The sequence below is a fragment of the Camelus dromedarius genome, chromosome 5 (genome assembly GCF_036321535.1).
Source record: "Camelus dromedarius isolate mCamDro1 chromosome 5, mCamDro1.pat, whole genome shotgun sequence".
In the NCBI taxonomy this organism is placed as follows: Eukaryota; Metazoa; Chordata; class Mammalia; order Artiodactyla; family Camelidae; genus Camelus; species Camelus dromedarius.
In genome coordinates, this window is record NC_087440.1 from 30,339,034 (window position 1) to 30,354,593 (window position 15,560).

At 38.1% G+C, this 15,560-nt stretch overlaps 2 protein-coding genes across 13 annotated transcripts in view; one reads left to right on the plus strand and one right to left on the minus strand.

Annotated features, from left to right (window-relative positions):
* The window catches only part of HNRNPC (heterogeneous nuclear ribonucleoprotein C), a 46,068-nt gene extending 45,509 nt beyond the window's left edge, over positions 1-559 (minus strand). For 4 of the 12 annotated variants that reach the window (XM_010990190.3, XM_010990186.3, XM_010990195.3 and 1 more), the window contains exon 1: positions 404-557. The gene's annotated coding sequence lies outside the window, so the exon portion shown is untranslated. Of the gene's footprint in view, positions 1-403 lie in introns of all 12 variants that reach the window. The other 8 variants (XM_010990193.3, XM_010990185.3, XM_031453417.2 and 5 more) reach the window with 4 other exon arrangements.
* Positions 560-841: 282 nt separating this feature from the next.
* Positions 842-15,560, plus strand: part of RPGRIP1 (RPGR interacting protein 1) — a 72,754-nt gene continuing 58,035 nt past the window's right edge. The window contains exons 1-5 of the mRNA XM_064485797.1: positions 842-1,246; positions 2,405-2,581; positions 9,483-9,578; positions 13,480-13,707; positions 15,041-15,139. Of these exons, the coding sequence (XP_064341867.1) occupies positions 15,103-15,139 (37 nt within the window). The 5' untranslated portion in view covers positions 842-1,246; positions 2,405-2,581; positions 9,483-9,578; positions 13,480-13,707; positions 15,041-15,102. The remainder of the gene's footprint in view (positions 1,247-2,404; positions 2,582-9,482; positions 9,579-13,479; positions 13,708-15,040; positions 15,140-15,560) is intronic.

Here is a 15,560-nt window from a genome sequence, read left to right on the forward strand (position 1 = left end):
TGCCGGATAACCCTTCCCTACCCCCTCCCCGCCCAATTTTTAAATTTAACAGGAGGCATCGGCACTACCTTAACTTAAACTATATTAATGAGCATCTTTCCTTTCATGATCTCAAAGTCCTCATGGTCGTAGAAAATGAAAAGACATCAACCGTTAGTACAGGAGAGCGAAATAGAAAAAGGACATTTACCCTGCCGATCGTGGCCTAGAGGACACTAGGTTAAATCTACGCAAAGGCTGAGGCCTATAAAACTCACCGCATTTAGGACCTAATCCCCCAGTGCAAACAGAATGGGGGCCTGCTTACTCTACCGAGGGGAGGGTTCCCTCGTCTTCTCTCCCACACCCCCTCGCGCTCCCCGAAGAACCCAGCGCCTCCCCCGCTTCCGCCCCCTCCACTTACCAGGAGGGGGTAGGGAGAAGAGATTCGATTCTGAATCTCCTACTCCCGGGTTCTACGTGGAAAAGCCGACAGCTCCTCGAGGTCAGCAATGCGGCCGCAACCGCTCAATCTTCGCCTCTTCACAAAATGGCCCCCAAGCCTCCTCTGCCGCCTAGGCGAAGGCCTAGCCCCCGCCCCACTGCTGGGAACCTTCCTATTGGCTGCGACTTTTCTCGCTCCCGCTTCTAATTAGGCAGTTCGACCGCTCTTCACAACTCTGTCCAACCACAACCAGTGGTGGGTTAGACTAAGCAAGAGAATTTCCCCATGCGTGAGAGAAACTAGTTTGTAATTGGCTATCTTTCCTGTCATTTATCCCCTGAGAAGTGCTTATTGGCCACTGTACCTGACGACGCGCTGGGAGGAAACTTGCCTTTGTACCGCGCTCCGCTTCACATCCGGGTACCCCGGAGGTCTGATTGGCGGCCGCGGTATCCTATGTCTGTGCCTTAGAGAGCCTGGTGGAAGGCCCGCCCGGATCTCGGAATTCCCGCGGCGCGGGGGCGGGGAAGGATTGCGGGATTTTGTTTGGTAGCCGGCTCGGAGGATCTGCCCTAGCCCCGGGCCTAGATAAAAGGAAGAGCTACCAGTAAGTCCTTTGTCGTGCGGCGTGGATAAAGAAGAGGCTTTTAATTAAGTGGGGAAGGAGCACTAAAGACTAGAAAACTCGTCAGCCCTGCAGTTTTTCCTACCCTAGGGCTCCCTCTTGTACAACTCCACTTCTCAGCCTGTCAAGCCCTTCTTCAGACAGCCCATATCTCACCCAAACCAACTGACTTCCTTATTCCTCTCCACTACAAAAAGGTAAAGAAAGACTGCAGTACCCATCCTCTGGCCCCAGATCATCTCACTAATACCCTACATGCCAACCAAAGTGGCTTACCGCTCTAGTCCTCCCCCGCCCGCCCCCCAAATCTGGCCCCTTAATTCCTCGCGTCCTGAAATGGCCTGTCTGCTGTCTGCTGGCTCGGGTCATCGCCTGCCAGCCCCTCTGGTTGTGTTATAGCAGCCATGCACGCAGTGAAATAGAACCAGCTGTACTAGGAATGAAGGCTGTTTGTGTGATTAGGGAAGGCACAATGCAGAGCGCTGTCTAGAGAATGTGATTCCTTCTGTATACATTTAAAGGGATGTAAGTATATGTGAATACAGTTTTATGCATTAGTTTTGAATTAACTCAGAATTCCAGGGAGACTCACAAGGAAGCTGGTTGTTACCTGTCAAAGGACAGAACCAAAACAATTTAGTAAGGAGTTCCATAAAGGAAAACAATACATCGGTTGGAAGAGTTAAGTGTCTCATAAGCAGAGGAGCACTCTTCCCCAGGGAGTTTGGGCACGAGTGAGTTTTATAAAGCATTGCAAGCGGCAAGGCAATCAGGATTGGCAGGCATTGCATATCTGGCCTTATTTAGAAAGACTAAGGGACAAAGAAACAAGTACAGAGCCTAACAATATGGCGTTTGGGGATTGGCTGACTGGATCTACTGCGTTTCTGGTCAAACTGAGCTTTTTCAGGAACATAAAGGTTGGGTTTGCTGACCTGACTCACCCAGCAGGAGCAACTCCACTGTGGGCCTAGAAATTTAGTTTGACTTACGTTTGGGGAGCAAACCTTTTACCTTTTTCAATGATATGCCTTTCTATACTATTGGAATTTTTTGCCATATGCATGTATTGCATTTAGCAAAAGTTAAAAGCAGAAACAAAACATGTAAGAAAAAATATACTACAATGTTAATGGTGGTTCTCTTCTGGTGGAGGAATTATATGTGCCTTTTTGTTTCACTTCCTTGTGCTTTTCTGTTTTCCAAACTGTCAACTTTGGTGTTTTGTTTTTTCTTTTAATATATTTTTATTGAAGTACAGTTTACAATGTCATGTCAATTTCTGGTGTACAGCACAATACTTCAGTCACATAGGAACATACATACATTCATTCTCATACTCTTTTTCACCATAGGTTACTACAGGATATTGAATATGGTTCCCCGTGCAAATTGTCAACTTTGAACAAGTAATCAGACAGAAAACATCTCCATGTGTTTAAAGCCTCAGCTCAGTTGCCACATTGCAGTTTAAAACTGCCTCATAGCACTGTGGTTTATTTTTCCACTCATCTCTTCTCCCCTCCTGGATGGTAAGTCTTTTGATGGCAGAGTTTAATTCTTATTCCTCTCTGTATTCCCTTTGCCTGCTACATGTCATAGGGCCTTACACAGAGAGTGTTTGAAATTTGTGTTAAATTAATTAATCATTAGTTTTTATTTATCAGGGGAAATTGTTATCTTCCCAGGACAAACAAATAGACTGTCCTTTTTTATTAAATATTTTATATAGCACTTACATAGAGGGACCCAGATGCTGTGAGACTTGGTCAACATGTAATTCTTCACTTAGGTAAACAAAAATAAACACTGATATGTTTTATTACTCATTGTTCTCAAAGAATGAAAATGTCTATAAAATGTTAATGAAAACTTCTTAAATTCATTTTACCAGAAATCCGTTCTACTGCATGATCTTTGTCATGACCTACTTTTTAACCAGCACTGTATTTGGTGCAGAAGTACTTAAGAGACAGCATTTATGTTTTCAAGGAGTTCATTCCTATGCTAGGTGGGGTACAAGAAGAATTAACATCCACTCTCTGTCAAGTAACTTGAATTTCCTATGGATGAGGAAGCAAGTGCAAAAATAACGTGATACAAGGTGGAATGCAAAACACCATGTTGATGATAAACATTCATGACTATTGGTTTTAAGGTTCTGTGAACCTAGGTGGGTGAACTAGAGAGTATAAAGTTCCCTTACTCTGCTTACTCTAAACACCCTTAACTTCTAAAGTTCAAAGCTTTTATTGGGTAGCTATGTATAGAAAGAAGAAAGCAAGCCATGAGCCAGACTCCAGTAATGGAAGGGAAGTGGGGGAAGAGGTAAGGAAACAGAGAGCAGTAACTTCTTATCTTGGCCTAAAGAGAAAAAACAAAACTGTACTTTTGTCTTTAATGCAAAAAGGAATTCTCTTTGAAGAAAGCTTTATGTGGCTTAGAGGTATTACCAGAGTAATGTATCCCCTGCAACCTTCCTTCCTCCAAATTCTAAGCCACCTGTCAAGTAGAAGGAGAAGGAAGGAAAAGCAGCAACAGCTACAAAATTCCTAATTCACTTGTTACCTAAGTTATTAGTTGAATATTGTCCTCAATAGCTATCATCCTACCTACACTCAGCATGCCTAGTTGTCTACCTTATTCCATTCAACAAGCCAAATAGAACATAATTAGTGCATTGTCATTGCCTCTCTTCCTCTGTATCCTTAATCATCTAAAGATGGTACCATAAGCATCTTTCATTGGAGACTGAGGAGGTGGTCTTTAATGAATCCAGACAAAGCACTCAGTTAAAATTCGCAGAGCTCTGTAATATCCAACGCTACTCTATCCTTCTTTATACTAATTTGGAGACCTTTCTGATCACAACCTATCTTCTACCAGCAACCATATTCTACCTGAAAAGTGACATGATAAAGATACTACACACCACTTTCCAGACCCTTATCTTTTACTGTATCCTGTTTCTACCACACTGAGTCTGTACCCCAAGCTGATCCTGCAAACTGCTGTCATGGTGATCATCTGAAAGCATTCATTTTTATTGTGTGACTCCCACACTAAAATCCTATAATAGCTCTCTATTCCAGTCCTATGAATTTTTATTGTTTCAGTCACAGATCTTCCCAGACTGGCCCCTGATTACCCACCAGTGTTATCCCCTCCACAAGACCCTTTGCCTAGGCAGCCCCTGCTGTCCTCCAACAGGTCACAGATTCTACAGAAAAGATTTTAGGTACTGCCAATAACATTACTGATCACTTTGGTTGAAATACACACCTTCTAAAGGCTTCTAGTGTTTTGTTTTGCTTTGTTTTTCTCTTTTATTATTTTAAAGCTTTCCAAATGGAAATACTATTTTTTTCTGATAATTTGTGATTATTGTAAAACTTTGAAATACAGAAAAACTGAAAGCTTGTATGTGATATGTCCTCCAAAAACATCCATTCTTAACCATTTGGTGTAGATTTTACAGATTTTAAAAAATTTATATATGAGTTTATTTTTACTTAAATATTATCATTTAATCAGGGACTCTTTTCATCTCTTTTTCTTGATCACCAAAACCCTGAGCTTAAAAAGTAAAAAATAAATAAACAAGCAAAAAAATCTTTCTCCACAAAGCTTGAAAAAATTTGAAAGATTACAGCAATTCGGAATCATGACATCTGGTGGTTTTGAGGTCATATATTTGATTTTAAGTATTATTGGCCACCATTATATTAATAATAATAAAATAATAGATAACTTTAATTGAGAAGATACCATGTGTGAAGCACTTTACATTTGGCAATTTTCTTATCCCCATTTTAAAGATCAGAAAAGTAAAGCACAGGGAGGTTAGGTAATTTGCCCAAGGTGGCACAGCTAGCTTTTGATGGAGCTAAGATTCTGACTCCAGGAAGTATGATTTCTAGAGTGTGTGCCTATAACTATTACATAGTTATTAATAATGTAAGGTTTGCCAAGGTGGAAAATTTTTACTCATTCATTGGACAAATATTTATGAAGTACATGCTGTGTAATCAGCGTTGTGCCATGTACTATGTTAGGTCACAAGCGCATAGAAGGAAAAAAATAGATGGAGTCCCTGATCTTCAGAACAGGGTCAAGTATTAAATGAATAATTATTCAATTGCTTGTAATAAACTGTGTTAAGTGCTACTAAAGATAAGTACAGGATGCTGTGGAACCATAATACAGGCCTCAGCCCCTTCAGGGAGAGGTTGTGAAAATAAATGACTTAAGAAGACTTACTGTTTCTTATTTCCTCAGTTTCTCTTTTTTTTCCCTTTCCTACCAAATATTTTTCTCCATTTTTTTCCTTTGTCTTCTCTCCTTCTAATTTTCATCCCAGCGATGACCTAAATCTGGTTTCTTGTGGATTAAGCCTTCTTTAACACTCTTGCCATCTGTTCTCCTTCTGGCACGGAAGCACAAGATTTTCTCCTCTGGTAATTTTTCATCAGGCTCATCTCTGTACCACTTACAGAGTGCTTTTCAGTTGACAGATCTTACATTTCATAATTAGTGCTTATTTTTATACAATGATAGAAATTGACCTTTTGGGCAAAGGTGTAAATGTTATAAAAAATACTATGTGAACTGGCCCAAATCCTTTCAAATGTGAAATTTTATTTCACGTGATAATTATCTTTCATATGACTGACCATTATAAAATTTACCCAGGGACTTTTTAAACACAATTTTGGAGACCTTTCTTAATGTCTCAGGAACATTACAATAGAATGATTCTTATCTTTATTACTACCTATTCCCCAACTCCACCCCCAAAATACTGCCTTTTGGTCATCTCAGTTTATATTTCTGTTACCTAAAATCTCAGAACATACTCCCTTGCTCACTTTCTCATTGTCCAAATGAGAAATGTGGACAAGCCTGACTACCGTTACCTTCTGGGGTGTGGTAAAAACAGAACACTAGGGGACAAAAAAAAGTAAATTTTAGAAATATGAAGGAATGCTGAATTAGGAACAATGATATCACAAAGAAGAGTAGCATGAATTTGAATTGGCAGATTCAAGCAATGCAGGAGAGATCATTAAGTCTCTTCCCTTTTATCTGAGTCCTGAAAAGCAAAAGAAAGCCTTGTTAAGCTTGTGTAAGTAAGGTTTCCAATTACTGAATCAAGTAGCAGTTTTCAAATTTAAATTTAAAGTAAATAAAATTAGGAAATAAAAATGTCCTAAAACTGGCTTATGGGGATGGTTGCATTATTCAGTGAGGTTACTAAAAAAAATCATTGTGTTTTACACCTGAAATGAGCATGTGTAAATTAAACCTCAATAAAGTTGTTTTTTAAAACTACAAGAAAATAGGGAAACAACATGAAAAAGTCAGTCCCTTAGTCACACTAGCTACATTTCAGGTGCCTAATAAACACATGTGGCTAACGGCTACCATTTTGGATGGCATAGGTCTAGTACATAAAACTTATCCATGATGTTAAAAAATACTCTCTTAAATCTGTTTCATAACACACGTACAACAGACATATAACAACCGAAATAGAAAACATGCAAAAATCTAATATCCTTAACACATCAGGGACTTTTAAAAGAAATATACAATGATAATAAATATATTTAAACTTCAAGGCAAATAACAATCAAATAAATGCATATTAAAAGGACAGTGAATTCATATTTTCATCTATGAAATAGATTTAAAAAAAATGCTCCTGATACTAAGATAAATGGATACTGCTAAGTAGAGTAAACTGGTATGACATTTCTGAAAGTTGGTTGGACAATTCAGAAATAAGTATCAAAGACCTTAAAAATGGGCATTCTCTTTTTTTTTTTTCTCCCCACCCCTTTTTTTTTTCTTTTCACTTTTTAATAGGCATTCTCTTTGACTCAGCAATTCTACTTCTAGTAATTCATCTTAGAAAAATAAATATGGATGGAAGCAAGGATTTATCTGCAAGGATTTATCTACAAGCATTTTTAATGCATTTGGTCATAATGACAAAAAATAAAAAACAATCTAAATGCCCATCAGTAGGACATTGATTAAATAAGTTATGATCCACTTATAGAATAGAATATTAAACAACCATTTAAAATTATATAATAGAATATTTAATAATATTTTAAAATGTTCATTGTGCATTATATATTGGTTATAGACAAATAAAAACTTTTTAAAAATAAATGATCTAGAGTAGTCAAATACATAGAAACAGAAAGTAGAATGGTGGTTGCCAAGGGCTGGGGGTAGGAGGAAATAGGAGGCTGTTTAATGAGTATAGAGTTTCTGTTTTATAAAATGAAAAAGTTCTGGAGATTGGTTGTACAGCAATGTAAATATACTGATAAAAATAAGACAGCAGGCCCAAAATGGAGTTGCTTATACTAAGCCCTATGTCACCCAACCAAGACTTGACTTAACTGCAATTGCAGCTCTCCCCAAAATGGAATCGTAAACCACTCAGGAATTGCCTAATCCACATTAGTTAGGTAATCTGCCTAATAGACCCCTGCCATCTCCTAAAGGAAAGTGACCTTGCAATAAACAATCATTTTTTTGTCTAGTACAAGTTCCTTGCTCCCACTCCCTTCCGCCTGTGACAGTCTTTCATTTTGTACAGCTCCTCGGAGTTCCTTTCTATCTGCTAGATAGGATGCTGACTAATTCGTGAGTCACTGAATGAAACCAATAAGATGTTTAAAATTTACTCAAGTTGAATTTTGTTTTTGTACCAATATTTAATGCTATTAAACTATACTTAAAAATGATTGAGAGTAAATTTTATGTTATGTATATTTTACTAAAATTTTTAATTTTTAAAAATAAAATTTAAAAACTAAAATAAGTGATCCTATTTTTATTTTAAATATTTTATATGTCTTTATGCACCTATAAATCAAATGGATAACAGTTGTTATCTCTGGGTGTTAGGATTACTGATATATTTCATTTTCTTGTTTTCATTTTTCTGTTCATGTCGACCATGAACATGTATTATTTTTGAAATCAGAGGAATGTTATTCTATCTCCAAATACTTGATGACTGAAATTCATTTAACATGGAACAAAGTCTTGCATTCCACATTTAGAAGTACATTAAGCCTAGTAAAAATTTTTCAAATGGTATAAATTCACTCTAAAAGGTGATGGGGGTGGGGAGGGTATAGCTCAGTGGTTAGAGTACATGCTTAGCTTGCTAGAGGTCCTGAGTTCAATCCCCAGTACTTCCATTAAAATAACTAAATAAATGAACCTAATTCCCTCCCAACAAAACAAAACAAAAAAAATGTAATGAGGATGTCAGGGTAATAAACAGAAGATAACTGGTTGCCTGAAAGGGTAGGAGGAAATATTTTGAAAATCAACAAAAATCAGAGATTCAGAAAAGAGAGCACAAACTTACAAAACACAAACTTGGCCTACTTCAAAATTTTGCCCAGTACTATTTCTGGTTAGATCATCCAAAAGAGGAGAGAAGACCTAAGATCCTTAAGAAATTGCTTGGGCAAGAAGAAATCTTGGGTGCAGAAAAGGCCAATTTTTATAATTCTGTCACTTAGACCTGGGAAAACAATATGTTGGGCTGTTGTATTTTCACTAGGAGATTTATGTGTTCTGGATAATTTTTATACTTCCTGTCTCCCTGATTTTTATTTTGTTTTATTTTATTTTCTTCATAGAACATAGGGAAGTCATGCTGGGCATTAAACACATGCTCACCCCCCCCTGGAAATCCCTTTTCAGTGTAGACAATAAGTGTGCTTAAGAAAGATTTCACATAACTATTGAGACTATATTTTACTTAGTATATAGTATGAATGCAATGACCAGGATGCAGAATTTTTAAAAATTATTTATTTATTTATTTATTTTAAATGGAGATAGTAGGAATTGAACCCAGCAGGACCTTGTGCACGCTAAGTATGCACTCTACCACTGAGCTTCACCCACCCTACTGTGCAGAATTTTTAAGAGCATCCAATTTTCAAATATCAAGTTCTGTTGTTGCATGATTACATCCCAGTATTTGGTTTGGAAACTATGGTCACGGTGAAATGGGATATATACATTTTTTTTACTTGAGAGGGTTCTGGCACACGTGGATTGAGCAAGCACATTGATCCCTCCAATGGAGCAGTTTGTTCTCTTCAAAGAGATCTCAGAGCTCCAGAAAATCTCCCACTGTTGCTGCCCTTCACAAAGAGATTTAAAGATCATTCTCCTAACACCAGCAAATTTATGTTAAACTCAAATAAATATGTTTTCAGTTTTAGTTTTAGTTGAAAAGTTGATAGGTTAAAGAATGTTTTAGCTCCTCTTTCTCCAGCCACATCACACATAGAGAAAAAGCACAGCCTTCAAGCTCTTATCAAGCTCTTATCTACAAAGAGTTAACATCTTAAGAGCTAAACAGAACTGTATTAACTCTTCTCTTAGCAAGCCAGGAGGACAAGAGGATTCTCTAGGACTAGAGGACACCAGAACAGTCAGAGAAAAGAATCTAGAGAGAGCTCTCTGGAGGAAGCAAGAACTGTAAGTTTATATCTAATATGCATTCATAGTCTTCTGTTTCTTTCCCTGGGGTGGTTTTGACAAGAGTGTGATAAATTTATTCATTTTGTATTGTGCCAGTCTCTGAGGTGTCCAGGCACAATATCACTAGGTCATCTTTAATCCTGTCATCTTTTAACTCTGTCCCACATCCAGCTAGTTGGCAAATCTTTTGATTTCCTTCCTCAGTGCCGTTGTGATCCTTCCCACTCTTCCATCCCCCTGCCACCATCCTTCCTAGTTCAAGGCCACTTGCCTGAACCACAGGACCATCTGAACGCTCCTCCTCTCTGCCAGTCTCTCTAACTCACTAATGCCAGATGAATCTTCCTAAAGCCCTTCCACATCTCTAACTCTATTGCTCTTGAGCGCAAAATGTGTAATTCCCACCCATTGACTGCGGAATGAATACAACTTCTCTACTTTATATGAAAGGTCTTTCAAAATATGCTTCCTTTCACTTCAGTTTTCACAGCTCTCTTTCTCAGACTTGTCATGCCTACTTGCTGCTGTCAGAGACCACCTGCTTTTTGCCTATCCCTGACTCTATTCAAACTGTCCTCGCTGTATAGACCACTCCATATCTCCACCTGCCAAAATCCCTCCCAGACTCCAACAACCCTCCCTCCATAAAGCTTTACCTGATCCTTCAAGTACGTGTGAATTGCAGTCTTCCTTCACACTCTCATTTTGCTTTGTTCTTCTCTGATTGACTTTTAAATTTTGGGGGTTTTTTAGAGGGGGTTAATTAGGTTTTATTTATTTATTTGTTTTGTTAGTTACTTTAATGGAGGTCCTGGGGATTGAACCCAGGACCTCGTGCATGCTGTGTGTGCTAAGCATGCACTCTACCACTGAGCTGTCCTCTCCCGCTGCTGACAGGCTTTATATATCTTATCTTACCATTAAGAGTGTGCTTTTCTCATTTCTCCTCTTCTCATTAGTTATTCACTTCTTAAGAGCAAGGGCTTTATTTTTCTTCTCCTTGTAGCAACTGTACAAAATGGGCACACAGTAATACTGGTGAAAGTTCAATCCAAATTCCAGAAGTTCCTGTCATCTTTTCTGAGCATTCATGCAATCGACGCTACAATTACAGAGCCTACACTTTTCTTCATAGCGTCTCCAAGTTACTTTCTCAATGCTTTCATCTCTTTTGATTCTGTCCTCTTACGTAAGATCAGCTCCTTCAGAATTCCCTCACTCATTGCAAAACTATTTTCTTTAGAGTCTATTCACAATTTTGTCCCTTCCTTCCCCTTGACCTTCAACTCAAAGGAGCATAGCTGCAGCCCCCCTTCAGGAACTTGACTGTTTATTGGGCCTGTTAATTTCTTATGTAATGGGAAGACCTGAATTCCCAATCTGTATTAAATTTGCAGTGTTAAAACCCTACTTTTATGTTTTGTCACATAGGCCCACTTAATCCATGAATTTTTAGAGGATCAGAATATTTTTTGCAGCATCATTTCCTATGCTCTACGGAAATGCTACTAACATTCCTTTGAGCAGATGTTTCACTTGATTTTAAATTATTTCTTCTTTCTCTCTCCTACTCAGATCAGTGACATCATTATGGCTGTCACTTCACAGTGTTCTTGGGGGGGGGGGGTGGAGGACAATTAGTTCAAAACCTTGTAAAATTATTACAAGCAATTCTAAAAAGGAAAACAATTTCTGCCACAATCCAATGTGATAATAATAAATTGATTGAAAATGATTGTGTATCTGCAGATTATCAGGCACTCAGGTGTTATATATATAAAGATATCCTCCAAAGGACTTAACAGACTAGTGAACACACATAATGTATAAATACTATAGGGAACTGACTCATAATAGTCAATACACAAGAAAGTTGTATATATAATATATATGATCTATATCATAATGTAAATCATTAAGCTATACTGGTAAATACAATAGAATTATCAATTGGCCAGAGAGTAGTTCAGCAAAAACAACAAAAACAGCTATGATTTAGCTCATATGGAGCCTGTGCTAAGTGCCAAGCATTATGAAAGTTTTTTATAGGTATTATTTCAATTGATCCTCATCATAATCATATGAGGTAACTATTTCATCCCTATTTTACAGGTAAGGAAACTAAGCAGAGTGGTTAAGTAACTTGCCTGTGGTCACAAAACAAAAGAAGAATGTGAATCCATGTCTTTCTTATGCCTAGGCTCTTGACCACAGACACTATTTACAGTTCATTCGCTCCAAGTTTAATCGAGGTTAGTGTCAAATCGGAGAAAGGAGAGCTGGCTTTGTAATTTTAATTCCTGATGTCATCACACTGGCTTTATTCATCTATCACTACTAGAGGGTTGTTCTTTACCCTCACTCACCTACCCTCGCCCTAGTCCACTGCAATTCTGAGTACCACTGCAATGGAATTCCTTAGTCTTTCATTTCCTTGAGTGCAAAACAATTGGTATATTCTTCTTACTTACATCTACTCTCCACTCCTTTTTTCCTGAGAGATTCAGTCTGGCCACTTCATTGCATTTGGATGTCCCTTCATCTCATTTTCTCTGACAGTCTTTCCTTCCTGAGTTTTCTTTTCTGGCATTCTGGTACCCTTCATTTCATTCTTAGCGCTTCTTTGACCACTTTTAGTGGTGCTTTCCAGTTGCTCCACGGTGCTATACAGCTTTGGTGGTGTATTTTGTTCATTTCTCTCTTTTTTTTTTAAGGTAAATCTAACTTTATTTATTTAGTTACTTTTAATGGAGGTACTGGGGATTGAGCTCAGGACCTTGTGGAGGCTAAACATGCATGCACTTTACCACTGAGCTATACCCACCCCCTCCATGGTGGTGTATTTTGGAATGGTCATAAACCAGAACACTCTTCTCTGGGTCCAGATATTAAAGAAACACAGCATCTCCTCCTCCACTACAGCTCCATTTTTTTGCAAATGGTTACGGGTCTAGAGGATGAGGCCTATGATGTACTCACCCCTCCCTTTGCTTTCCCTTACTTCCCTACAGTAGGAGGCTAAGAAAATGGGGTAACCTAGCAAACCTACAAAAGCTACATCAGTGTGAAGATTTACTTTAAAACAACATGATTTCCTTGGTTGCTTCCATTCTGTTCTAATCCTAGGACTATTTCTAACGTGAAAGCATTTCAACTTTTGGGTGATTATCAGCTTCCTTAATGTAGAAGTCTGCATAGATCCTTTTAAAATTACATCATTGGAAAGATGCTCTCCACTTACGGTGGTTTAAAAAAAATGAAACATTACAGAATAGAATACGAATGACTCAATTCAAGTTAAATTGTCTGGAAAGTAGATCAACAAAATGTTAATGTTGTCTCCTAGTGATAGAATTTCTCTACCATGCTTTTTACCTTCTTTATATTTCTCTGTTCAGAATAAGCTTGTGAACAAGCTTCTTCAGTTGACAAGTCAAGCTAACTTCAGCAAAAGGGGGAATTTGTTGGATAGGACATAGTACTCTCCTATAGAACCTAAGAACAGGGATGGAGACAGGCCTTGGAAAAGACCAAAATCAGGGACAGAAAGCTTTCAGGACTTTTAACTCATCTTAGCCATTCACTATTATTCTGTCTCTTGATTTGTGTATTCATTCATCTATTCATTTATTCAATATATATTTATTAGGTGCCTACTACATTCTAGGAGTTGTTCAAGTGCTGGGAACTCTAGAGGTAAATGAGATAAACCAATTTTCTGCTTTTGAAGTCATTATATTTTAGTGAGAAAAGACAATTAAAAAGTACAAATAACTGAAGGTAGTTTCTGAGTATGGTAAAATGTTATTTACCAGTGAAATAAGCAGGGCGACATGATAGAGCATAACTGAGGAAATGCTCATTATAGTTATGAAGTCAGAGGAATTCCCCTTGGCAGATGAAAAGATGCTGAGAGACTCAAGGATAAGAAGGAACTAGCCATGTACAGAACAAGGGAAAGAACATTCCAGCCATGTACAAAGGCCCTGAGGCAAGAAGAACTTGATGGTTTCAGGAGCAGAGAGGAGGCTGGTGTCAAAGAGTGCTATTTGCTGGAAGAGAAGAAATACAAAGTATGATCTGAAAAAACAAGAAGGTCAGATCCTGCAGAGCCACACTGACCACGGTAAGGAGTTTAGATTTTATTTTAAATGTAGAGGAAAACTGTTGGAGAATTTTAAACAGAAAATGCTATGACCTGGGTTGTTTTTATAAAGAGCATTGTGGATGTTTTAGGGAGAATCGATGGGAGGGGGATGGAGAGAGGGAAATGGGGAGAGCGTTAGGCAAACATTATAGCTGTTTTAGTAGTAGTTGTTGATGTAAGAGACACTGGTGGCTTGATTTATAGTAGTGACCTTGGAAACAGGGTGATATGTTTTTCAGGAGATACCTGAAGGATTTGCTAATGGATCACAGAAAGGAGGGAATGAAGACTTTAGGAACTGAAACATTATCTGTACACCAGAAATTGACACAAAATTGTAAACTGACTATACTTCAATTAAAAAAATTAACATTTTTAAAAGATGGGGAAAAGAACTGCAAAATGAAAAAAAAAAAACTTTAGGAACTAGTAGGATGGTAATGCCATTTATGGAGACAGAGAAGGCCTGGAAGATGAGATTTGAGAGAGAAGTTAAAATTCCTGTGTGAAGCAAGGGAGTCTCAGATATTTAGCAGTCATGCAAGTGGAAATGTTTAGAAGACAAGAAGTTGTACAAAAATGAGGGTCAGAACTGGAAATAAAAATTTTGGAAGCAATATTTATATACTTACACGCACATAGTATTTACAGCCAGGAGATTGGATACTATAATCCAAGAAAAGAATGTTGACCAAGGTTTGAGGTGACTCAGCAAATAGGATTTCCCCAGTTATTTAGGCTACAAAGCAGAATATGGCCATCCCAGAACTCTCAAGTTTACGTAATAGTTCTAGCCATCCAAAGAGGCTAATTTAACTCTTAGCCCCATTTCCAAATGCCTGGGAAAGAGAATCTGGCCCAGCTTAGATCAGTTGTCTAACCCTGGTCTAATGAACGATGACTGTAGGAACTGGATCATGGAATATAAACTGGTTGTTGGGTGGTCAATCCCTATAAATGGAGTAGGGAGAGGAGTCAGAAGCTCATTCCTTAGTCAGAGGGTGTGGTCATTGGCTTCCAGGCTGAATAGACAGTTAAAAATTGATCCAAAATGATATGCATCAATTCTAAAATCAGAAAAATTGATTTCATTTTGAATAAATAATGTTATTATTACTGAATGCTTGGTCTTGCCCTTTGTATAGAGTGATCCACACCACTACTAAAAAGACTAAGATGTGTCGTATACCATTGCATAAGTGTTGAGAGATTCCTGCTGAAACTCAAGTACAGACTGCAGAAGGCATCCTGAAGTTGTATGTAATTGGCTGAACTTTTTCTTTATTTTTGTGTCCTGTGGGATATCTCACAGCTTGGGAGCTGATATGACATCTCATCTGCTGGCGGAAAGTACATCAAGGATGTGTTAGAGACATGGACTCGATATCTCCTATGATACCAACGTCCAAAGGTAAATTTAGTGCCTAAGGATAGATGCCTCTTAGAATGAAAACAGCTCTCAGTCTGTTATTGTGGGGCATCTTGCTAGCCTGCACAGTGACTGCTTTGCTCTCAGCTCTTTTCTTCAAGCTTCTCAACATTTTATCCGTATAGTCTTATAAAAGTTTTACTGTGCGGGTTTAGGAAGTAAAGTTAACTGCCACCATGACAAACATCACAACAAAAACCAAGAACAAATGAGTGTGTCACATACATTTATCCATGTGATAAGCCCTCTCACTAAGCAGAGGTAGGCAATTTAAAAGGAAAGGGCACGGCCCTACTAGTGCTTCTTCTACACTCCCTTTAAGATATTTTTGTAACTTTGTTCGTACGCTTCTACCCTTCAGTCGTATTCATGGCTACTATTAATTCTTTTCACTTGATTTCAC